Here is a 24,479-nt window from a genome sequence, read left to right as displayed (position 1 = left end):
AAAACTAATGTGGTTTAGCACCTACTTTGTTTCAGATACTGTGCTGGTTCTTTCTGTACTTAATTTCTTTATAACCTGAGAATATAACCCTGAAATAGGTATCATTATTCCCATTATAAGAAAACTAAATTCAGAGAGATTAAGTAATTAATCAAGGTTATACAGTTGTCAGGAGATTGGACTGAGATTTTAGCCCAAAATGTCTGAATCTAGTTCCTTGCTCCAAAAATCATCAATCCGAGTAAGCCAGGCTGCCTGGGAGAGGCAGAGGAAGAGAGTGGAGGGGAGAGAGTAGAGGTGGTTGAAGGTTGGGTAAGGGGACCAATTCATTACAGTTCTATTTCCAGTTCCCAAAGCTGTTTCCCCAGCTTTACTGGAGGTTATTATTGGAACACAGTATAGTAAGAGCTGATATCCTCCTCTCATTTAGTTAAAATGATCCCAGTTCTAAATAATCCTAAAATTTATATGGAACCTCAAAAGACCCAGAATTGCCAAAGCAATCCTGAGGAAAAAGAACAAAGCTGGAAGCATAACCCTCCCAGACTTCAGACAATACTATAAAGCTGCGGTAATCAAAACAGAGAGGTACTGGCACAAAAACAGACATATGGATCAGTGGAACATAATAGAGAGCCCAGAAACCCACGTACCTACGGTCAATTAATCTTTGACAAAGGAGGCAAGAATATACAGTGGAGAAAAGACAGTCTCTTCAGCAAGTGGTACTGGGAAAGCTGGACAGCCACATGTAAATCAATGAAGTTAGAACATACCCTCTCACCAAACACAAAAGTAAAAAGTGGCTTAAAGACTTAAATATAAGACATGACACCACAAAACTCCTAGAAGAGAACATAGGCAAAACATTCTCTGGCATAAATCGCAGCAATGTTTCCTTAGGTCAGTATCCCAAGGCAACAGAAATAAAAATAAACAAATGGGTCCTAATCAAACTTATAAGCTTTTTCACAGCAAAGGAAACCATATAAGAAACAAAAAGACAACCTATGGACTGGGAGAAAATATTTGCAAACGATGCAACAAACGGCTTAATTTCCAAAATATACAGACAGCTCATATAACTCAATAACAAAAAACAAACAACCCAATCAAAATATGGTCAGAAGACCTGAATAGACATTTCTCCAAAAAAGACATACAGATGGCCAATAGGTACATGAAAAGATATTCAACATTGCTAATTATTTAGAAAAATGCAAATAAAAACTACAGTGAGGTATCACCTCACACCAGTCAGAATGGCCATCATCAAAAAGTCTACAAATAATAAAGGCTGGAGAGGGTGTGGAGAAAAGGGAACCCTCATACACTGTTGGTGGGAATGTAAATTGGCATAGCCCCTATTAAGAACAGTATGGAGGTTCCTCAAAAAACTAAAAATAGAGTTGCCATATGATCCAGCAATCCCACGCCTGGGCATATACCTAGAGAAAACTGTAATTTGAAAAGATACATGTACCCCAATGTTCACTGCAGCGCTATTTATGATAGCCAAGACATGGAAACAACCTAAATGTCCACTGACAGATGAATGGATAAAGAAGATGTGGTGTATATATATATATATATATATATATATATATATATATATATATAATGGACTACTACTTAGCCATAAAAAAGAAGGAAATTAATGCCATTTGTAGCAACATGCATGGACCTAGAGATTATCATAACAAGTGAAGTCAGAGAAAAACAAATATGGGGGCTTCCCTGGTGGCGCAGTGGTTGAGGGTCCGCCTGCCGATGCAGGGGACGCGGGTTCGTGCCCCGGTCCGGGAGGATCCCACATGCCGCGGAGTGGCTCAGCCTGTGAGCCATGGCCGCTGAGCCTGTGCGTCTGGAGCCTGTGCTCCGCAACGGGAGGGGCCACAGCAGTGAGAGGCCCGCGTACCGCAAAAAAAAAAAAAAAAAAAAAAAAAAAAAAAAAAAAAAAAAAAAAAAAAACAAATATGGTATCACTTATATGTAAAATCTAAAAAATGATACAAATGAACTTATTTACAAAACAGAAACAGACTCACAGACACAGAAAACAAACTTATGATTACCAAAGGGGAAGGGGGCGAGGGATAAATTAGCAGTTTGGGATTAGCAGATACAAACTACTATATATAAAATAAACAACAAGGTCCTGCTCTATAGCACAGGGAACTATATTCAAGATATTCAATATCTTGTAATAAACTATAAATTTTTTTCTTTGTGTCTCATCTAAATTCTTTCTCTCTCTCTCTCCCTTTCCTTTCTTAGAGTATCTAGAACAGGAATACCAGTCAAATAACTGGAAAACTTATCTGGGGGAAAGGGGAGGGAAGACAAGGAACTTGTGTCCTTAAGGGTAGGAAGGGACCAAGTCTTTTCCTTTCAGTTGGGCGCATTCGCGCAGCCTTATGTATATCAATACTTAAAATTATTAATCTGAAACTGCCTTGCTTCTTTGCTCGTTTAATATCGCCTCAAAAGTCAAAAGCACAGAATTATTAGTCCTAGGAAAGCAGCTGTGACTATGGATCTTTCTATTCTGTCCAAAACCACCTAGGAATAACAACAATCATAGTATATCCTACATTTAAGGGGATCAGGTAAGAAAATTAAGAGGTGATAACCACCACCACCACCACCATCATGATCATCATCATCATCATCATTTAGTTTAGCTTGATATCCTGAGAAACTTTTCCAGTATACCATGAATCCTGGTTTGAAGTATAATAAAGCATTCATAAGCAGATTACTTCTAAAGTTTAAAGCAGGGCTTCCCTGGTGGCGCAGTGGTTAAGAACCTGCCTGCCAATGCAGGGCACATGGGTTCGAGCCCTGGTCCGGGAAGGTCCCACATGCCACAGAGCAACTAAGCCCGTGTGTCACAACTACTGAAGCCCACGCGCCTAGAGCCCGTGCTCCGCAACAAGAAGCCACCGCAATGAGAAGCCCGCGCACCACAACAAAGAGTAGCTCCCGCTCGCCGCAACTAAAGAAAGCCCGTGCACAGCAACGAAGACCCAACGCAGCCAAAAATAAATTAATTTTTAAAAATAAATAAATAAAATAAAGTTTAAAGCAGTAATTATGGAAGTTTCAATCTCACCCACTAAACCCATGAGAAGGCTTTTTCCAGTGTAGTTGCCTATACACAAACACTCATACACAATTCCAGGCTAAGAAATTTGGGCTGTAATTGAGGCAGTTAAAGGATTGAGGTATTCCTCCCTAGATTCAAGCTCATGGATTAATATGATGAAATATTTCTTACATCCTTTTCATTTCCCATTTACATTCACACTCCATTTATGTCTCTCTCTCTATATATATATATGTGTGTGTGTATAAATAAATATATATATATATATATATATATATATATATATATATATATACCATTAAGGAAGCACACAGGTCAAGTTGGTCAGGTTTAATGATTCCGTGGTTATTGTTATTATCATTTGAACACATCACTTCTGTTCCGCTCAGTCTGCTTACTGTAAACAGTCCAGGTCACCCAGCCTCCCAATCAGAACATTTAATCACAGTCTCTGCACCCCTAAACCCTCACAAAACAGACTACTGTGATGAAATAACAGAAAGATACATATCAGCCCAGTCAGTGGCAAAGCACTGGTCTTTAGGATCCAAAGATCTTTACAACCAGCAAGAGCAGATGGGGGAAAGCAAAGAATAGGGAAGTGATACTGTTTGAACCCAACTTTTCTGAGCTCCTCCTTTAGTAGTAACATGTGTGGGAAGACGACGCTTTCGGACTGAAACTTGATGACCTCCCTAAGTGAGCGGGCAAAGTACTCTGGTGACAGTAATGCATGAACACCCTGGCTGCAGGGACGTGGAGATTTAGCCAGAATGCTATCCACGGAGCAGCAAGTACCCCAGCCCGGCCTCAGCTGAATTCCCACCATTTTCCTGTGAGGGTCATAGCATCCTTCTGGAATCCTCTGCAGCAGATCATCTTCCTCTTCCCTGCCCCTACAAAGGCAGAAACAGCTTGGGGCGGAAGGGTGTAAATCTCTGAGCTAACTCCTTATATCCAGGCAGGATCAGAGCTTCCTGATCAGACCCCTCTCTGTAAGAAGGTAGAATTTTTTTCTTAATGGAAGTTCAACATTGAGGGAAAGCTAGCAAAGTCATTCACTCACAATCTCAGGCCAACCCTGGGCAGACAGGTTAAGGCAGGGACAAATGTGAGAGGTCTAGAACCCTATCCAGGCCAAAAGCAGGTCGCTCAGGAAATCCCTAAGATCCAACTGGTGCTCAGGGTTCTCTCTAGGATGGTCACAAGTGGTGTGTTTTGTCCAGATTGATTAGTTCATACCTAGCCCTAAGTATTCCAAGCTTCCCAGTTCCAAGATGAACTTCCCAAGTTCACTATTCCTTGGCCGTTTGGAGTAGGGGACAATCTGTCACTATTTCAAACTTCCTGATCCCTCTCCAGCCTGAATTTCTGTCCCCAGAGAATTGGGGCAGCAGTTGACCAGATTCAAGATTTTGATGAGATGGAGTAAATAGCTGGTCCTTGTGCATGTTTAGAAATTAACTGAACCCCCTTTGGAGTCGTATGTACTCCTAGCTCTGCACTAGGAGTATGATATTAAAACCAAAAACACCTTATTTTAAAAGACTCTCACTTCCCCAACTTTTGCACCTCTGAGTCCTAACCTCTCCCCCCGCTTCCCCTCACACACACCACCAGAAGATGCTGTCCCAACACTTTTAGTACCTCTAGGGCCCAAGGATAAAATGGCATTAATGGCATTTGGCAGAAAATCCCAACCCACATTGAGGATTCCTCCCATGTCAACACAGTGAAGAAATAAATGATAATGTAAGAGAAGAGGCAGGAGAAACCAGAGCCTGCCCCTTCTCACAGAAGAGGCACAGAAAATTGAGGAGTTAGTGCAAATGGCATCATCTCTTGCCAGAAGGCCACCAACTACCACCGGCTGGGAGCCGCATGATCACTTGTTTCTCCTCCGGACTGAAGTGCAAGATGGTGAGGATGGCGGTGAGCGTCTGCTGGCGGCCCACGGTGTCCGGCAAGGTCAGGAAGCGGTAGATGATGTTCTTGAGGTACTCCAGGTTGGCTCCCTCCCGACTCTGGTCCCTGATGTTCTTTGCAATGTGGCTCTGCAGGGCTCCCACCTCCTCCCGATGCCGCTCCCCCTCCTCCAGCAGCCGATCCTGCAGCTGATGCACCTCCCCCTCCAGCCTGTGCTTCTGCTTCCTCAGTGATGTGATCTCCACCTCCTTACGGGCCAACTGCTCGGCGTAAAGGAAGAAAGTGGGCTCGTTGGCCACAGCTAGCTGCAGGGCTTGGGTCAGGCTGTCCGGAGCAGATGTGTCCGCCGGATCCCCGGGGCCCACACTGCCCACAGGGCTTCTGCGTCCCGGCAGCCCAGAGGACAAGGCCACAGAACGCAGCTGCTCCAGCTCCAGGTCCTTCTCGGCCAGCACGGCCAGGGCCCGGTCCCGCTGCTTGTGCAGCTCCTCCTCCAGTTTCAGCGTGCGGTCCCTGAAGTCCAGCTGGCTCCGCTCCAGTTCCTGCCGGTGGATGTGCTGCAGCCGGGCCAGCTCCTGCTTCCAGCCCTCAGCCTCCTGCTGGTGCTGGCAGTCGAGCTCCTCACAGGACAGCCGCAGCGAGATGTACTTCTCCTTCAGCTCCGCCAGCTGCTCCCGGGCTTCCTCCAGCTCCTTGCCCAGGTTCCCATCTTTGACGTTCTTACTCTTGAGGACGACCTGGGCCCGCATCTTGTACCTCTCAAACTCCTCCTTCAGCTGTTTCAGCTCCTGCTGGTAGTAGAGCGCACTGGCCTTCTCCCCGTCGGCAGCCTCTGAGCTGGGCATTATCTCCAGGTTGCAGAGCTTCTCCACGTCCAAGGTCACCTGGCTCTTCCTGGCCGCAACCTGAAGCAGCCTCTTCAGCTTCTCCATCTTGTCCTTCAGGACATTGACATCCAGACTGGACTCCTCTCCATGGCTGTCCAGAGGGGACCGGCTAGAGGCCGCTAGTGCCAGTGTCTTGTTCTCCAGGTCGAGCTGAAGAATGCGCTCCTTCAGCTTCTGGATGGCCAGCTGGTCCTTCTGCTTGGCTTTCTCATAGGTGCCCAGCAGTTCCGACACCTCAGATATTTGATTCTCCAGGGCCGCCACCCTCTGCTCTTCCAACTGCGATTGCTGTCGTAGCTGATCTTCGGCGACGGCTGTCTGGAAAACAAGGGAACAGGTGGAGATGCATCCAGAAAAGCCACAAGGCCCGATGGCAAACTTTGAGAAAGCAAGAGAGGGGAGCAACAGGGTTACGGGACGGAGGTGGCCCGGCAAAAATGGGAACTGGGAATTTTTCTGTTCATTTGGGAGCTAACCCAAGCTCCTGTAACCTGCTCCCAGACACACATTATACCAAACAACATTAAGAACCTTTGTAGATCTGCTGTTGTTCGGCTTCAGTGTTTCTGCTCTCTGTTCTCGTACGCCAACCTCACATGTGAAGTGTGCTCTTAACCATATGACATTCTTTTCCACTTCCAATATTCCTGGAAGTTCAAAATTGACTTGGATCTCTCCCCACACTGAAAGGTGGCACTGTAAAATAGCATACCTTTCCACACAAGGCAAATGTTGACTGCAAGCAATACAACAGGTTATTTCTTCTGAGAAAATTCCCTTTGCCCCCTTCAGCCACACTACCTATAGGAATACACTGTTACCTATATATAGGCATATTCCTACAAGCATACACTCCACCTTTCACTGCACAGCCGCCACTACACTGCTTCACAGAGCACAGCTGGGAAGATGCCAATGCCCAGATGCTCAGAGCTGTCTGGCTCCAACCCGGCCTACACTCAGAAACTCCACATCCTATTGGAAGCACACTCTGTGGATACTGTCAACACCACACAGAAAAGGATTTCCCAGGACTCACAAATGAAAGTTTTTGAATAACATCAAAAATCGACAGTGCAGGGCTTCCCTGGTGGCACAGTGGTTAAGAACCTGCCTGCCAATGCAGAGGACACGGGTTCGAGCCCTGGTCCGGGAAGATCCCACATGCCGCGGAGCAACTAAGCCTGTGAGCCACAACGACTGAAGCCCGCGCACCTAGAGCCCGTGCTCCACAACAAGAGAAGCCACCGCAATGAGAAGCCTGCGCACCGCAACGAAGAGTAGCCCCCACTGGCCGCAACTAGAGAAAGCCCGCGCACAGCAACAAAGACCCAATGCAACCAAAAATAAATAATAAATAAATAAATAATTTAAAAATAAAATTGACAGTGCAGCCACTTAGTTCTAACTATCAAAAGAGAAAAAAAAGCCCTAATATTTCCCCATTTCAGGTTAAACGACTAATGTTTGAAGGAGATGAAGATAATTACCTTCCTCATTTCCTGCTGCAGCTGAGCCTGGAAATGGCTTTTAAGGCAGGCGGCCTCTTCCTGAAGCTCCTGCACCCGGGGGTCAGGCCGATTCTTCTCATCTCGAAGAGCCTGCAGCTCACCTTTCAGCTCCTCTACCTCACGGGTCAGCTGCTTGGTTTGCAGTTCAAACCCTTCCATCTGACCGGCTGCATAGGCCCGCCCAGCCAGAGCTTCTCGGGTCTCTTCCAATCGAAGCTCCAAGTCCTGGCGCTGGGTCCTCTCCTCCTGCAGCAGCTTCTGGAGCTCACGCAGCATCAAGGCATGGTCACTCTGCTCTTGGGCCCGATCGTGCTGCTGTGTGATAAGTCGGGCTTTGGTTTCTGCTATCTGCTCCTGCAGCCCCTTCAATTCTCCCTCCAGCCGGCCCCTCTCCTCCTCTGCTTTTTTACTGGCATTATCTAAGTCCTGTTTCATCTTCTTTTTGTCAGCCAGGTAAGAAGCTTCCATACGGGACTTCTCCTGGGTGACTGTTGCCAAAGAGCTGGTCAAAGTCGCCAACTGAGTCTTCAGCTGGTGCAGTCGTTTGTCCACCTCCCCACTCCCAGACGGTCCATCCCCACTACTACTGCTAACGCCGCTCTCCGATCCACTGGCCTCTTCGGACTTTAGAGGTGGTGGTCCACGGGCCAGTCTGTCATCTTCTACCCCAAACTCACCCTTGGTGCTGGTGAGACTGGCCGCAGTATCTAAGCTGGTGGCGGTCCCAGTGCTATCCTCGCTGTGAGTGGAGCATAGGTCATCCACAGAGTCAGGAAAGGTGAGGCCTTGAGGCTGGACACCTGCAAGGCCCACATCCGCCTCGTGGGATACCGACAGCACCTTAATGCTGGCCTCCAGCGCCTCTTTCTCTTTCAGCAGACTTTTATAGGCGCGGACTACATCCTTGAGACGTGCCTGGTACTGGAGGAGCTGCTTCTTCTGGGTCTCAATGGTCTCCAGCAGGTCCTTCTTGCTTGGGCCGCCCCCGAAATTCATCCCAAACTTCTCCATGAGGGTTCAGAATGGGTTGTTCCACGTCAGTGTTCGGACAGCCTGGGAGAGGGTCACGGAGACGCTGGCGGGGAGAGAGTTGTCCCTAAGGCCGCACACCCGCTCCTCACAGCTATTCGTGACCGGATGCAGGGCAGCGGGGCAGCCTGACAGAAGCGCCCGCCAGGTCCCAGGCAGCAGGGCAGGGGCGGGTCCTATCCTAGAGGCGGGGCGACGCTGGCAAGAGAGGAGCACACTGCCAGGGCTCGCCCGCACTGTCCCAAAAGCCGCTCCGCGCTCCCCGCTCGCCCGGGCCACAGCAGCACCGGCCGGCCCCCCGGCCAAAGCTTTAAGCTGAGCGTAGCCCCATTCCGACTTCCTAACTCTACCGGTTAGACAACCGCGCTTCCGGGGCCACTGGAAGTGACGACAGCACGACGCCTCAGGCCCCGCCCCCCGTGGGCGCGAGGTGGGCGGAGCTACTTCAGTCGAAGGGTGGGAAGCCGCCTGTTGCGAGCCCAGCTGGGCGACGAGTCGGTCACTCTCCACCAGAGCAGAGCAAGCAAAGTCGAGTACACGGAAGTAATGCTGGTTTGGTGAGGGCGCCTGATCTTGCCCTAGCGCTACGATCAGCGAGGGACGGGGGGGACGTCGCACTGTGTCCTTACCAAAGACCCAGGTGAGCGACACGACCCCACTGTTTGGGGGCTCAGTGCATTTGTGTCCCTAAAGAGCAACAATTAAGACTCCCTTTCGGACCACGAAAATGACAACCTTTTCTAGGACAGTATTTGGCACCTAGTAGGTGTACAGTATAATTATTAGCATCCTTTCTGAGTTCTGCTGAGTTCATTAAACAAATATATATAGATGACTGTATATAGCCATGATGTCCATCCTAAGTGCCAACTATATTTCAGAAGCTTCACAGGAGTTTTGCTATTTAGTCTTTACAGTAATTCTGCTGAGTCGGTATTATTAGCACTATTTTACAGATAGGGAAACATGAGGCACAGAGAAGCTAAGTAACACGCCCAAGGTCACACAGCCAGTAAGTAAGTTTGGAATCCTATCTGGATCAGTCTGAGTCTCAACATAACCAAATGCTGTGCCAGATGATCACCATGAAGAAACAAGGTCCTGCCCTCAAGGAGACCACATCTAGAGAGGAAGCAGATGTGCAAACAGCAGTATATTCAAAGTGGTACAGAAGTTAAGAGGAGGGAGGCCTGTCTAGGGGAGACAGAGAAGGCTCTCAGTGGAAATACTTTGGGATTTGAAGGATGAGTACTGATTGCCCATCTAACTAGAGATGAGGGAAACAAACATTCCAGGCAGAGGGGAAAAAATGCAAGGACTCCTGGGGCATCAGAGAGCCTGGCTCACCCTGGAAGCAATGAGAATCATTTCAAGGCAGTAGCTTAGGGTATGCGAAGGAGGTGGCAACAGATGGGGCTGACACAATAGATGAGGACCCAAATTAAGGCATTTGGATTTTATCTTGGGTGATAAGACACTAAAGGATTTTCATCGCAAGAGTGGCATCATCAGGTCTTGTATGACAAGGTGAAGATACCAAGGTGCAGAAGGCCATTTTCATTCATGGGGATCAGATGGTAGTGAAATAGAGCAGTGACAACAGGGATGGAAAGAAAAAGGCTAATTGAAAGAGCTAAAGATGACTTGGTCACCACTAGTTGTGTTATTATATTGGAACTCTTTTAAATGTGCTCTTCAACATTGTAAAAACCTTCTTAAGAATGCAAGTCTATGACTGAAGAGTAAAAAAGTCATGTATTCACTCATACCTGGCGCCCAGAGTCTGTTCTTTTTACAGACTGAGGGTCAGGATGGGGCAGACACTAGAAGTCTGTTCAGACCCAGATTCTTGGTGGCCCAGATAACATCATCTGCATCACACAAAACATTCAGATACATTATCTTATCATTTTAATCTTCACCGTAACCTCATGAGACAGGACAGATATTAGTCTCCCTTTATAGATGAGAAAACGATAGGCTGTGAATATTGTTGAAGTCAAGCCCCCACCCCCCCAAAAAAAAGGCAGAACTGAGAATTGAACTGAGGCCTGGAACAATGGCACAAAGTGGGTACTTAGTAAATATTTGTGGAAGGGAGCGAGGGAAGGAGGGAGGGAGGAAGGAACTTTCTCTGATTCCCAGCTCACTTCACCATGTCCAGTCCATAAGCAACTGATCCTAGAAGCCCACTGCAAATCCAGAATAGGCAAAACGCCTGCCCTTGCTCCACTGAGCAACCAATTAGTCCATTCAACCCAGCCAGCATTTGTTAAGCATATATTAGGTGCCTGGCATTGACCCAGTCTCTGCCATAGAAGAAATTTAAATTAATTCCTATCTTGCTATTTCGCCTCAGATGCTAAGATGAGTGCGGAAATAACTTATGAAGCTCTTTGGCAAGAGCCTCACAAAATCCTAGATAGCTGTGCACTGAAAATTCAGGTTCCCAGGTCTGTGGCAGAGTGAGGAGGGAACTTTAGAAAGGCTGCCCTCTTCGACTGAAAGGCATTGTTTCCAGGGCCATCAAGGGGAAGGCAGAGTTCTCCAGTATACAGGAGTAGGGTCTACGACCCCGCCGCCAGAACTGGGGATCTTCCACTGTTTCTGCTGATTGGGGATCTATGAAGGTGGCGTTTGAAGGAACCATGAAGTGCATCTTCTTCCACCTCTGGCGTACTCCTCTCGAGATTCTATGGTCACTGAACCACCTGCTACGTTCAGAGTCCCTCGCTGGGAGCTGGGAGGACAAAAGGGAGGATTAAGACACTTGCACAGAACTTCCGCTCTCCCGGGGAGGAGGCTGGAGGTCACCAAGAGCTAAACCGGAGCCCAGAGTGCGTTGGACGCAACAAACCAAGGCCCAGAGACCGGCCACTGAAGATGGGGGTGGAGGGCCGTTATGGAGCGTTGTAGGCTTTCCTCGGCCCTGCCCGGGTTGCCGGTTCAGCGCCATACACCTGACAGGCGCGCTAGGAACTGGGGGAGACCCAGGCCCTTTCCATCTTTAAAGCTGGCGCGGGACCGGGGGAGGATGCGGAGGCTCGCTCAACTTCAGTGTCTTCCGGAGCCACGGCCTGGAGGCGGGGCGGGGGCGGGGCCAGGGCGGGGGACGGCCCGAGGTGACGTAGGGCCGGCCGGGACGCGCGGAGGCCGCGGCGGCACCTCCTCCTTCTGCTGCTGCTGGGCCCCATCCCCCAGCGGCCAGTTCCAGCCCGCACCCCGCGTCCGTGCCCGCGCCCCCTCCCCCGGGCCCCGCCATGGGCCTCACCGTGTCCGCGCTCTTTTCGCGGATCTTTGGGAAGAAGCAGATGCGGATCCTCATGGGTGAGGCAGATCAAGCGCGCGGCCCGGACTGGAGCAGCAGCCCCCGCGCAGCCTTCTCGCCCCTGCGTCCCTCCAGCCCAGCTCACCCCGGTCTCTGACCCCGAGTCACCCACCTCCTAACCCCCCGGGGCCGCTACTCTCGGGTGGGTTGCGGTCTGCAGCAGTGTCCCCGGGGCCTGAGACCGAGAGCTGCGGGCCTGCGTGGGGTGAAGCTCCCTTCGCCCCAGCCCGGCTCGTAAGAAGGGAGGATTCCGCCCTTGGAGACGACTTTTAAAAGGAGCGCGGCCTTTCTTTTGCGCCTCTTTCCCCTCAATCCTCTGCCGCCCCTCCCCCGCTTTGGGGGCAGGAGTTGGCGCTCCCCACCCTACTGCACTCAAGGCCCCGAAGGTAGATAACAGCGCGCACCTGGAGGCGCTCGGGCTCTCCGCCCCCGTCACCATCAGCTGTCCTGGCCTCTCCCCTTTCCTGGGCTCTAGGGGGCTCCCTCGCTCCCATCTCCAACCCTGTGCCCCTCTCCGTTGCAGTTGGCTTGGATGCAGCTGGCAAGACCACAATCCTGTACAAACTGAAGTTGGGGGAGATTGTCACCACCATCCCCACCATAGGTGAGTCCGGAGGCGAGACCGGGAGGAGCGGGAGCGCGGCGGCGGCCCTTCTGAGGATCGGCTCTGCATTCTGCCCCAGGCCCTTATTTCTGTGCAGGAAGCTGACCCTGACATCAGATACTGCTACCTGAGAAGTGGGTCAGGGTATCTTTACGTGCAAGATGAGGCGGGATGGATGTGACCTAGCCCGGCCCCATCTGTGGGCTAGCTGGTCCTCTGGGGTTCTTTTCCCCTGGGCCTTCGTTGCCTTCTAGTTTTATATCCCTGCTGAATCCACTTAGTTTTAGTGAGTTCCTTCCTTTCAGGATTTTTTCCTCATATTTTTACCAATTATCTGCAGGCTTCAACGTGGAAACAGTGGAATACAAGAACATCTGTTTCACAGTGTGGGACGTGGGAGGCCAGGACAAGATTCGGCCTCTGTGGCGGCACTACTTCCAGAACACTCAGGTTGGGGCTCCCCAACCCCAGGGGAAGAGGGTTAAGGTTAGAAAGACTGAGATGTTGGCCCAGGCCAGGAAAAAACCCTTACCTCCTTCTACCCTCATTTGTAGGCTAGCCTCTCCTCATCCTTCAGAACTGGCCTCAGACTTCTGAGACTTAGCCACCGTAAGCGTCTCCTGAGAAGCAGAATTCTGAATCTACACTGCCTGATTTAGCTCTCATCACATGTCTTTCCCTGTTCCCTTGCACATCTTTTAGCTAGACTGCTTGCCTGAGGGCAGAGGCTGTATCCTTTGCTGGGTGTCTCCAGTTTGTGCGAGAACATCTGCAAAGCCGTAGTGGAAGTTTACTAGATGAGAAGGGTTTAGACACAATTAGACGTGGGCAGAAGAGAGAAAGAGCCAGACTAGGGTGTATGTGTCCCAGGCTCAAGTGATTGCTCCTCCTTTCTTCCTTCCCACCCAGGGCCTCATCTTCGTGGTGGACAGTAATGACCGAGAGCGGGTCCAGGAATCTGCTGATGAACTCCAGAAGATGGTGAGCACCCAGAGCCCTGGGACAGAGAGATCCTCTGTGCTGGTGTGAGAGTCAGGAAACACCTCAGAGGCCTTGAATGTGTGATTCTCTTTGTGGACACAGTCACAAGAAGTAGCTCACCCTGTTTTGAATTGGGGTCAGGTAAAAAGTATAGGACTTACTTTTTCCTTGCATTCTCTCCTGTCTTCACAACTGACTCTGAGAAGTTGGTGGGGAGGGGGGAAGTTCTACGTGGTGGAGAGAAACATCATCTTACGTTCTTATTTTTCCATTTGGAAATTTTGTCATTTTGACTAGGGCAAGGAGTCAAATTAGAAGAAGACCCTTTCTGGACTTCAGGCCAAAATGGCCTCAAGCTAGTTTATAACTCTGTCTTGGGTTCAGCAGTAGATGACACAATATTCTATTCTTCTCACAAATATGCTAGAAGAGAAAAAGGGGGGCTCCCGTACACAGCTGGATTCCACCCCCTTTGCCTCTCCCAGCTGCAGGAGGATGAGCTGCGGGATGCGGTGCTGCTGGTGTTTGCCAACAAGCAGGACATGCCCAACGCCATGCCCGTGAGCGAGCTGACCGACAAGCTGGGGCTACAGCACTTGCGGAGCCGCACGGTGAGGGCCTGCCTCTCCCAAAGGGGCCCCAGGCCAGGCAGGAAATAAAGGCATCTCCTTTTCTTCCCTGCTACTGACCTCTTTCTTTCCTTCTCCCCACAGTGGTACGTCCAGGCCACCTGTGCCACCCAAGGCACGGGTTTGTATGATGGGCTGGACTGGCTGTCCCATGAGCTGTCGAAGCGCTAACCAACCAGGGGCCGGCCCCTGCTGCCCAGAAGCTCCCGCGTGCATCCCGGGATGACCAGACTCCTGGACTCCTCAGGCAGTGCCCTTCCCCCCCATCTTCTCCTCCCCCGCAGACAGCGGCCTCTGCTCCTGCCTGCATGTTGTCTCTGTTGTTGGAGCCTGGGGCCCCGCTCTCTGGGCACGGAGGGCTCCGCTCTCCTGCCTTCTGGGACCTGTGGAAAGGGGCTTCTGGGGCCAGCGCCCCTTCTGCCAGAGGAGGAGCAGGGATCTGGGTTTACTTCTGTTTCTTCCGTTTCGGGTGTACCCTTGGGGCCAGGTGGGGAGGGAAGGTGAGGGCTCCGGGTGGTGCTATGATGTGGCACTGGATATTGAGTAATAAATTTGCTGTGGTTTGTACATGGTGTTGTCTGTAGCCTAGAGGTTGGGGGCTGGGTTATTGGCTGCAAAGAGACAATATGGGGGAGGCTCAAAGCAGCTAAGGCTGCAGGGCCTGCCCCATCCCGCCAGCACACACACACACACACATCGCTGCCCTCATCTAGTTCAGCTTCTCCTCCTTTACTCTTGAGATTGGAAGTATTTAGGGGCTCCAATGGAGGAAATCTCCTTCCTTCCCCAATTCCAAGGGACCTTTGCTGCTGTAACAGGCTCTACCTTCATGGGTCTATAAACCACCTAACGCCCATTTCCCATCCATCTCCCAGCTACTTAGAGAAGTAGGCAGTGGGTCCTGGAGGCTATTGGACAACAGAGACTCTTTGGTGAGAGAAGGACTGATATCCTTAGGGGCAGCCCTTGCTGGTTGCCCAGCAGCAGGGCAACTGGGGACCGAAGAGGGTGCTCTGTGGTCCCCCCACCAAGGCCAGTCTCCTTACCCTGCTCCTGAGCCAGCCCTTCCTGATTAGCATGAGTAATCTGATCCTTGCTGGTTATCTAGGGTTTCCTCACACTCCCTGAAAAGTACCTTCTGAGATGTTTTAGCTTCATCCTCCCAAGGGCCATAGAAGTTAATAGATTTTTCTTAGGTATCTTGAACTCTAAAAACACTTGAGCCCCAAGGGAGCCAGGCAGAACCCACTTCCTAGGGAGGAAAGAGGTTGATTTCTATCCTATGATTAAAATGAGGAACACAAGTGAAGAAAGGGAGGGACTTGCCTGAAGTCACAGGTGGTGGTTGGCACAGGCTGAAGTTCTGATTCCCAGTCAATTACCTCGATGCCTGGAGTGATGTGGGGAGGCTAGTGCCAGTGGCCCTGGACCCACTTCCTCTGGGCTGTAGATTGATATTGCTGAGCCAGTGCCCTTTCTCCTCTATGGTGGGATAAGAGGCAACCCTCAGTCACAATGCTCCCGGGTCACAGAGGTGCTGGGCCCCAGGCCAGCCTCTGCCTAGGAAGTTCCGTCTGGGAACATCTTCCGGTAGGCACTAAGGGCCTGATTCGGAGCCCTATGGCCTGTAGAACCTCACCACTGGCGGGGAAGGCTGGGCCGGACTGAGTCATCACCTGTGGTGCCGGCCCCATGGATGAAGTGGAGTGGATGCCAAGACAACCCAAGGCCAAGGACCTAAGGGTTGGACTCATCAGCTGGGCAGGATCCTACCTCACTTTTGAGACATATAAGAATACTGTCACTGCTACTGCAAAGGGTTTGGGCCGGAGACAGGTAACAAAGCAAACCTGCACTGGAACCATTTTTCCCAAGCCGTGTGTGTGTGTGTGTGTGTGTGTGTGTGTTGCCATTGTCAGGGCAAGCCAGGCTTTTGCTCACAGGTCTCCATTGCTCCATCTCCCCCTCTCTAACCCTATTCTAGCAGGTGAAGCCTCAGCCCTGGCTTTGCTACCTTGTCTTGCTCTGGCTGCTCCCTCCCCTCTATCCCAGCACAGTGGGTGTGTTATCACAGGAAGGAGAGGTGGCGAGGCCAGGCTGGAAGGCAGAATTGTGGGCGCCCGGGAAGTTGGACCAGCGGGGTTACTGCAAAGTCTGTGTTCCGGTTGTAGTTTGAGACTGGGGTACTCTAGAAGCCCTCAGAGATGTGGTCTTCATTTTAGAGAGTGATATAGGCGCCTCTCGGGATGGTGCTATAGAGCAAGGCAGTGGCAAGTTCCTCTTGCTTATAACAAGGTTGATCACAGCTGAAACAGACAATTCCATCTCAACTGTCTGTGCTCCCATCCCCATCCCCGGAGCCCGGGCCTGCCTGTAAGAGGTCTTTCTTTTCTCCTGCCATGGTGGAGAGGTGGTTTTGGGGGGCGGACGTGTTGTCTGAGTGTGCTGTCCAGGGGCGACAGTGAGAAAGAGAGAAGTAAGACTTAAACAAAAGCATTTATTGGAAAGTTAGGTATTTAAGGAAGCAACCAAGGAAGAGAGAGGGAGTTTTACCCTCCATTATCTGGAGGAGTGGGCATCTAGAATGTCTCTTGGGATCTTGAGAAGCCCTGTGGCTCCAGTGGTGGAAGAGCCCCGAGATCTCTAGATTACCACTGGATGAGAGGGTAGAAGAGTGGACAGCAAGGAGGCCAACGTGGAGGGAAGGTGGTTGCCCTCAGTGAAGGCGCTGGAGTGATGCCAGGGGTGATAGTTGAAGGGCTCCTCGGTCTAGTCTCTCGGCAGTACTGATTTCCTTCTTCTCCCTCCCAATGCCTCCAGACCTGGGAGATCCTAGTGAGCAGTAAGCATGACACACAGGCTGTGGTACGACTAAGAAGCTTGCAGGGCTTCTACCTTCTGTGTGAGGCGGATGGTTCTCTGTGCTATGGCCGGCCAAGGACAAGCCATCATGGATGCTTCCTAATCCACTTCCACCGCAGTGGCAAATGGACCCTCCAGTGCATAATCAGTGGTCGTTATCTGGAATCTGATGGCGAGGATGTTTTCTGCACCTCCCGGACCCTCTCAGCTTACCACATGTGGACCCCCCGGCCAGCCCTGCATGTCCACGTGATCCTCTACAGCCCCCTCAACCACTGCTATGCCCGGGCTGACCCCACCATGGGCCGAGTCTGGGTGGACACACCAGTTCCCTGCCTGAAGGAATGTGGCTTCCTGTTGCATTTCCAAGATGGATGCTACCACCTGGAGACCTCTGCACACACCTTCTTGTCCCACTTAGACGGTCTGGTCTCCCAACCCTCAACACAGACAGCTTTCTACATGCAAGTGCGGCCTGGAGGGTTTGTGGCGCTGAGTGATGGAGAAGGAGGCATGTTGTATCCACAGGGCGCACGCCTGCTCCTGAGCCTGGGCTCCGATCCCCATGGGGGCGAGGAGTGGCTCATCCTACAGCACTGCCCTACCTGGGTCAGCCTCAGGTCCAAGACTCAGAAGTTTCTCTCCGTTGTCTATGGCAAGTGCTGGGTCCAACACGGCCATAGAGGGAGGGAGGGCTGGCTGCTGAAAAGAGGAAAGTGTGTTTGGGATCAGTGAGGATTTTTGAAACTAATGCTAAGGAAGATCCCGAGGTCCCAAGAGGATCTCTGCTGCCATGGAGGAGGGCTTTAAACCAGGGGCATGGGCTTGGAGAGAAAGTGGCCTGGGTCTTCTCCAGGCCATTATGATGCAACCGAAGGTGATGAAGCCTGAGGAGGGAAAGCAGAAGGAATACCAGCCATGAAGTGTGGAGGAGGGGCTGAGGCTGAGGCTGAGGCCAGACTCAGGCTTCTTCTGATGTGTTCTTCCCCTGCAGACGTGGAGGTGTGTGCCGCCTCTGAGCACATAACCCCAATGTCCTTGTTCCAGTTTGAATGTGACAACAAGAGCCCCACCTTGCAGCTTCGTTCCGCCAATGGCTGCTACCTAGCCCAGGTGAGACCTTGACTTTCTGGGTAAGAGAACCCTTAAGCCCTGAGCTCTCCCTCTCCAGACACACTTTTTCCTTCTTCAAGGCAGATGATCAGATGGTGAGGTAAAGTATGGAGGTCCTTGTCAATAAACATTCATTTTCAACCAATGGGCCCACTTTCATTCAATGGGGCCTCTTTAAAAAAAAAACTTAAACTTTATTGAGGCATTATTTACATACAATAAAATGCACCCATTTTAAGTGTACAATTCAATAAGTTTTGACAAATGTATGCAATCATGCTACAATCATATCACAAGTTAGAGAATATTTCTATCACCACAGAAATTCCCTCTTGCCCCTTTTCAGTCAGATCCCCTCCCCTCTTGCCCTCCCCACTACCACTGGTATATATTCTGTCACTATAGATTAGGTTTGCTTACTCTGGAATTTCATATAAATGGAATCATACAGTAATTACAGTATATATACTTCTTTCACTCAGCATGTTTTTGAAATTTGTCCATGATGTCATATGTATCAGTAGTTCGTTCCTTTTTATTGCTGGGTTATTTTTTATTCCAAAAAATATTTATTATTATATTTTTTATTCCAAAAAATATTTATTATTATATTTATTCCTTTTTATTCCATAACTCTACTCATAAACACAAACATAAATTGCTTATCCTTTCACTTGTTGATGAACACTTGAGTTGTTTCCAGTTTGGGCCATTATGAACAAAGTTGCTATGAACATTCATATACAAGCCTTTTTGTGGGCCTATGCTTTCAGTTATCTTGGGCAAATACGTAAGAGTGGAATTATTGGGTCATACAATAAATGTGTGTTTAACTTCTTAAGAAAATGTCAAGCAGTTTTCTAAAGTGATTGCGCTATTTTACATTCTCACCAGTAATGTATGAGAGTTCTAATTGCTCCACATCCTTTCCAATACTAGGTATTGTCTGTGTTTTTAATTTTATCCACTCTAAAATTAAATGTGTAATGCCATCTTATTGTGGCTTTGCTTTGCATTTCCCTTATAATTAATAATGTTGAGCATCTTTTCTTTTTTTTCCCAGTGTTTTTGGTGGCTGCCTTTTATTTATTTAAATTTATTCTATTTTATTATTTTTTTAAAACTTTGGCTGCATTGGGTCTTCGTTGCTGCGTACAGGCTTCTTCTAGTTGCAGTGAGCGGGGGCTACTCTTTGTTGTGGTGTGCGGGCTCAGTAGTTGCGGCTTGTGGCTCCAGAGCACAGGCTCAGTAGTTGTGGCACATGGACTTAGTTGCTCCGCGGCATGTGGGATCTTCCTGGAGCAGGGCTCGAACCCACGTCCCCTGCATTGCAGGCAGATTCTTAACCACTGCGCCACCAGGGAAGTCCCCAAGCATCTTTTCATCTGCTTATTGGCCGCTTGTATATCTTCTTTGTGAGGTGTCTATTCAGATCTTTTGTTTCTTTGTTATTGGGTTGTCTTGTTATTGAGCTGTAAGGGTTTTTGTGTGTTCTAACATCAGTCCTCTGCCAGATTTATGTATTGTAAACGTTTTCTCCCAATCTGTGGCTTGCCTTTTCATTTGCTTAATAGTGTCTTTTGAGCAGCAAGTTTTAAATTTTGATGAAGTCCAATTTCTCCATTTTATAAATGGTTAGTGCTTTTTTCTTGCCCCAGGAAATCCTTGCCTACCCCAAAGTTGCAAAGAATTTCTCCTACGTTTTCTTCTAGATGTTTATAGTTAAACTGTGGTTATAGTTTAGCTTTCACGTTTATGACTATGATCCACTTCGAAATGATTTTGGAGTCTGGGCCAAGGTTCGTTTCTGTCCATATGGGATACAGCACAGACTGGAGAAGTGGGAGAGCTGAGGTCACAACATGTTTTCCAAAAAGCATCTGAAGGCATAAGCGTACCCCGGGAGAATAAAAAAAAAAGCTAGAGGGTGGGATGTGGAAAAGAGGGTCTAAAATAAAAATACTGAGAAGAAAGCTGAGATTTGGGGTCCTTGCTTCCCTTCTCTGTTCCCGATCTTCTCTCCAGAGGCGCCATAGGATGGTGATGGCTGATGGGCACCAGCTGGAGGCTGAAACCTTCTTTCGTATGCACTGGAACTGTGGCAGGATCTTCCTGCAGTCTCCCAGTGGATGCTTCTTGGGCATCGCAGCCAATGGCCTGCTGGTGGCCAGTGCCACCATTCCAGGTGAGCGAAGCAGCCCTTGCCAGGTTATTCCAAGTCAGAGACGCTTTCAGAGGGAGCGGGGGTTATGATAGAAAGACCACTGGAGTTGGGGTCAGAAGATTTGGGTCTGTATATCTGCTGAATCACTGACTTTTCATCATCACTTGGGCAAACCACTTCTCTGAGGCTCAGGTTCATTGTCTCCATCATCAGTGGAGGTAACAGCCAACCTGCCTGCCTCACAGGATTAAATAGATTCACACATCTCAAAGGAAGGAAGAATATTAAAATTTCTTGGCCTCCACGCTGTACTAAGTGCTTTCACAAACATTTCACAAGCACCTAGCGTGAGACGTGGCACATAGTAAGTGTTCACTAAATATTAAGATAATTGATGACACCCTTCTGCCATTAGTGCCCGTCTTCCTGCTTCCATCTGGGAAAGCACCTAGAGGCGGCCCATCCAGATAACTTCTTCCTGTTTCTTCCAGGCCCAAATGAGGAATTTGGGATTCAATTAGCCAACCGCCCCTTCCTCGCCTTGAGGGGACGGTATGGGTATGTGGGCACCTCATCACAACACAACCTCCTGCAGTGCAATATGGATCAGCCCGACTGCATTTACCTGCTGCCCTGCCGCCAGGGCATCTATCACTTCCAGGGTGAGTAGCTCTTCTTCTTCACCCCTGGGTTCATGGTCTAACCCAGCCTTAGCCCCAGCTCAGACTTCAGGGCCTGCCACTCAGGGCCTACTTATATAAAAGGAAAAGCAGAGTTTCTGTTTGCTTTTACACTTCAAGGCCCCCAGAGTGGGTGGGGGGTGCAGAACAGAAGCCAGCCCTCCTGTGTTTCTAGAGAGGGACCTGCCAACACAGGCAGTGTAGGGTGGTCCAGGAGGGGTGGCGTGCCTCCTGGGAGCCTCTCAGAGGCTGTACTGAGGGAGGCTTTCCTCCAGAATGGCCCACCAACCTGATCTCTTCCCTCCGCAGCACAGGGTGGGTCCTTCTGGTCAATAACACCCTTTGGCAGTTTTCGCCCTTGGGGAAAGTTTGCCCTCAACTTCAGTATAGAGCTTCAGGGCAGCAACTTGCTCACGGTGCTGGCACCCAATGGCTTCTACATGCGATCTGACCGAAGTGGCACCCTGTTGGCAGACAGCAGAGACATTACCAAAGAGTGTGTTTGGGAATTCTAGGTAAGGTAAAGCGTGTAAGGACTGGGGGGTCTGGGACCAGGAGCTGAGGAACAAGAGAAGAAGAGAGGAGGGTGGGGAGGCAGGTGGCAGTTAGACCAAAAGGCAGCCCAGGCTGATTTCTGTCTGACAGCTCGATCAACTCCACACATTTATTGCGAATCTGTGCCTTTTCTCTCAGGGCTTCTAGACCGAGACTTGCTGGAGAGAGGAGTCAGATCTAGGTTTCTCACTATTATGTCACGCTGACACTTGTGCTTGCCAGCCAGGCTGCAGGGTACAGGATGAGGTGTACCTGTGTAGCTCTCTTCATTAAGATGTGGAGTTTTGCCCCCTTTGTAGGGAAGGCGGGTAACTTTGGCGGGTATTCTTTCCACCCTAGGCACTTTCTACCCCTATGCCCCTGGATCCTTGGGGTGCTGATGGCACCCAGATATTTATCTGCAGCCCTGACCCTTCTCCTGAAGTCTAACCTTATCTCTTTCCAACTTCCTGATTTTTTTTTTTTTTTTTTTTTTTTTGTGGTATGCGGGCCTCTCACTGTTGTGGCCTCTCCCGTTGTGGAGCACAGGCTCCGGACGCGCAGGCTCAGCGGTCATGGCTCACGGGCCCAGCCGCCCCGCAGCATGTGGGATCTTCCCAGACTGGGGCACGAACCCGTGTCCCCTGCATCGGCAGGTGGACTCTCAACCACTGTGCCACCAGGGAAGCCCCCAACTTCCTGATTGACAGTTGGCTTGACTTCATCCTGCCATCCCCTCCAAATCAGCCTCCTCACCCTCCCCTTCAAAAGTGATTCTTCCTGCCCTCCCCACGGCCATCTAGGGCACTGCCGTCCTCGCAAACTCTCAGGCTCAAGACGCCGGCACCATCTCTCCTTCCTCCCTTACATTCCCTTCACCAAACCCTGAAAATTCAGGTACTTCCTTAACAGTGCCTCTTGAGTGCTTGCTCCTTCATTGCCATCGCCACAGCGGGGTTCCAAGTTTTCCACCAAGAGCCTACACTGCAACAAGGGCTCCCCAGCAGCACTCCCTGCCACCAGGCCCATTGCCACGCGGTATCTTCTCCACCCCAAGTTCACTTTCCTAAGATGCTGCCTCCATTCCATCATTCCCTGTTCACAGCTCTTCAGGGCACCTCAGTGCTCTTAGCCTTGTCCCTTCACAATCGACCCCGCTTTCCTGGCTTGGGAACTTATGAGGATGTTGCAGAAAGAGACAGATTTTGATATTGTATTAGACCTGGAACCAAAACTAACAAGGTGTGGTCCTTACTAGCTCTGTAACCCCAGGGAAATTGCTCTAACATGTCTAGGCCTTGGTTTCCTTATCTGTAAAATGGGAATAATATCTACTTCATAGAGTGGTGTGAAGGTTCAATGACCATATGCCTCTAGATAGAGATCCCCGTGTACATTCACTCTTTTCCTTCATTTTCTACCAGTTTTCTGCACAAAACTTTTAACTGTGGCAACCTAGGGAAAATACAATGAAATCCCACTGGGCCTGTTTTCTTATCTATTCCATGAAGTATTTGGATCAAACTAAACTTCTCAGGCTCTTTCCAGGCCTAACATTCTAGTAGACAGTGTATCAAAATGGTTAAGAGCTCATTTCTGGACTCAGAACTGGGTTCTAATTCGATGTTTATCAGTTAAACTTGTTGTTTGATGTTGGGCAAATGAACCTCTCAAAGTCTGCTTCTTGTGGGTAAAATGGCAATATAGTGTTTATCTCGTGGTATTATTGTATTACATGAGCTGATGATAGTGAAATGCTTAGTAAACAGCCTGGCACCTAGCACACTCTCACTCCATCAGATGTCTCTCCGGATCCAGTTTGAATTCTTCGTAAACCTAACCTCTTGGCTGTAGTCTCCCTGTGAATTCTGATGCAACTTTGCACCGTTCATTGGATTTTAAAAAATCACTTCTACTGCCTTTTCCTATAAACTAACCTCACCTCTGTCCTTGTGATCCCTCATCAAGAATGGAACAAATCACTTTATTCTCTCTCTTCCCACAGGATCTCACCAGGTTTTTCCTAAAAGCCAAAGATCAGCAAATGACCGACTGAACGTTTCTATTTCCACTTGCCTCCCAGGTCGATGGGATGCCACCTACCAAAATCCAAATCCTCCAGGAGAAACTACTACACTAAACCGAACAGGAACCCCAGAGTCAAGATCCATGAGAAGAATATCTGTTCCACAACTTTTCCTACCCAGTTTAGCAAAACACCTGTTGCGAGTAACAATACATCACAAAAGTCCACCCCCAAGACCCTGGTGTGCCTCTGACTTGTGAGTAGGGGTGTGGATGTGGGTGGCGACTGAGACCTCGGTCACTCCAAGTTCTATCCAGAAGAGGGGAGACCAAATGGTAACCTATTTTTCTATTGATTCTCTGCATCCCCTCCAGAACCACTAGACTTTTCCCAGTGATCCCATGAGGATCCAGCCTTGCCCTGAAGGATTCAGAAACCAGATATGACTAGATGTTCTTTTGGCTTAGAACAAGGGAAGGATTATTAATGGTCATAACAGCTTATGCCTCTATAGCCCACCCTCCCTCCAAAGCTTACCAACCATCCCACCTTACCATTCCCTTTGATCCAATCAGTTGGACACAACAGGTACTTTCCCCATCACTGCCTACCTCACTGTTTACAGGGAGCTGAAGTGATTTGCCCATGACTGGGACCTCTGACACAATTCTTCAATTACAGTAGACCCTAACGTCTATGGCTCTTTCCATCAAAAGTTTCCAAAATGACTGTCATTCTTGCACTGTCTTCATAACTTTGGCTTTTATTTACCTACCGTCTACCCTATTAATGTCTTTCTTGACATACACTCTTAAGTACCTTTATCTTAAAAGGGATATTTTGATCAGTATCATAAAATGGAAGACCAGAATCACTTGCCATGAATAGAAAGTGACCATGAAAAGAAATACAATGAAAACAAAGTGATGTTTCAAATCTTAGTTAGATTTCCCTTCCTTGACCAAGGCTCAGAGACACCCTTTCCCTCTGTTAAAAAAGTAGATTAGCAACTGTTACAGAGGGGCTAAAGCGTAGGACCAAAATGAAAATTTTCTCTTTGACACAATCAGAATTGAAAGGGTGTGGAAAAGGGAAA

At 49.3% G+C, this 24,479-nt stretch overlaps 3 protein-coding genes across 4 annotated transcripts; 2 read left to right on the top strand and 1 right to left on the bottom strand.

Moving 5' to 3' along the window:
- Nucleotides 1-4,124: 4,124 nt before the first annotated feature.
- GCC1 (GRIP and coiled-coil domain containing 1) lies at nucleotides 4,125-8,862 on the bottom strand. The gene is made up of 2 exons (XM_032643556.1): nucleotides 7,413-8,862; nucleotides 4,125-6,240 (listed from the first exon to the last, which is right to left on the bottom strand). The coding sequence occupies exons 1-2, from the start codon at nucleotides 8,442-8,444 to the stop codon at nucleotides 4,945-4,947; spliced, it is 2,328 nt and encodes a 775-aa protein (XP_032499447.1). The 5' UTR covers nucleotides 8,445-8,862; the 3' UTR covers nucleotides 4,125-4,944.
- A 2,743-nt stretch (nucleotides 8,863-11,605) lies between these two features.
- ARF5 (ADP ribosylation factor 5) lies at nucleotides 11,606-14,571 on the top strand. 2 transcript variants are annotated; one of them, XM_032644079.1, is made up of 6 exons: nucleotides 11,606-11,789; nucleotides 12,314-12,394; nucleotides 12,735-12,844; nucleotides 13,304-13,375; nucleotides 13,861-13,986; nucleotides 14,089-14,571. In XM_032644079.1, exons 1-6 carry the CDS (start codon nucleotides 11,723-11,725, stop codon nucleotides 14,173-14,175), a joined length of 543 nt encoding a protein of 180 aa, XP_032499970.1. In that variant the 5' UTR covers nucleotides 11,606-11,722; the 3' UTR covers nucleotides 14,176-14,571. The 2 variants fall into 2 exon arrangements, with proteins under 2 accessions (XP_032499970.1, XP_032499969.1); XM_032644078.1 differs by having other exon boundaries at nucleotides 11,606-11,879.
- A 1,023-nt stretch (nucleotides 14,572-15,594) lies between these two features.
- Nucleotides 15,595-23,614, top strand: FSCN3 (fascin actin-bundling protein 3). Its single transcript, XM_032643643.1, has 7 exons — nucleotides 15,595-15,840; nucleotides 16,825-17,521; nucleotides 17,861-17,979; nucleotides 20,005-20,164; nucleotides 20,635-20,805; nucleotides 21,133-21,338; nucleotides 23,441-23,614. The coding sequence occupies exons 1-6, from the start codon at nucleotides 15,697-15,699 to the stop codon at nucleotides 21,336-21,338; spliced, it is 1,497 nt and encodes a 498-aa protein (XP_032499534.1). The 5' UTR covers nucleotides 15,595-15,696; the 3' UTR covers nucleotides 23,441-23,614.
- Nucleotides 23,615-24,479: the final 865 nt, after the last annotated feature.

The sequence above is a fragment of the Phocoena sinus genome, chromosome 9, assembly GCF_008692025.1.
Source record: "Phocoena sinus isolate mPhoSin1 chromosome 9, mPhoSin1.pri, whole genome shotgun sequence".
In the NCBI taxonomy this organism is placed as follows: domain Eukaryota; kingdom Metazoa; phylum Chordata; class Mammalia; order Artiodactyla; family Phocoenidae; genus Phocoena; species Phocoena sinus.
The sequence above is the reverse complement of the archived record's forward strand: the minus strand, read 5'-3'. Positions and strand labels throughout refer to the sequence as shown.

Bases quoted from the DNA above. Each gene is read 5' to 3' on its own strand.
- ARF5 (XM_032644078.1), top strand. From the start codon at position 11,723: ATGGGCCTCACCGTGTCCGCGCTCTTTTCGCGGATCTTTGGGAAGAAG. The intron at 13,376-13,860 runs GTGAGCACCCAG...TGCCTCTCCCAG, and splicing joins CTGATGAACTCCAGAAGATG to CTGCAGGAGGATGAGCTGCG. The intron at 13,987-14,088 runs GTGAGGGCCTGC...TTCTCCCCACAG, and splicing joins AGCACTTGCGGAGCCGCACG to TGGTACGTCCAGGCCACCTG.
- FSCN3 (XM_032643643.1), top strand. From the start codon at position 15,697: ATGGATGAAGTGGAGTGGATGCCAAGACAACCCAAGGCCAAGGACCTA. The intron at 15,841-16,824 runs GTAACAAAGCAA...CAATGCCTCCAG, and splicing joins AGGGTTTGGGCCGGAGACAG to ACCTGGGAGATCCTAGTGAG. The intron at 17,522-17,860 runs GCAAGTGCTGGG...CTTCCCCTGCAG, and splicing joins GTTTCTCTCCGTTGTCTATG to ACGTGGAGGTGTGTGCCGCC.
- GCC1 (XM_032643556.1), bottom strand. From the start codon at position 8,444: ATGGAGAAGTTTGGGATGAATTTCGGGGGCGGCCCAAGCAAGAAGGAC. The intron at 6,241-7,412 runs GTAATTATCTTC...CTTGTTTTCCAG, and splicing joins TGCAGCAGGAAATGAGGAAG to ACAGCCGTCGCCGAAGATCA.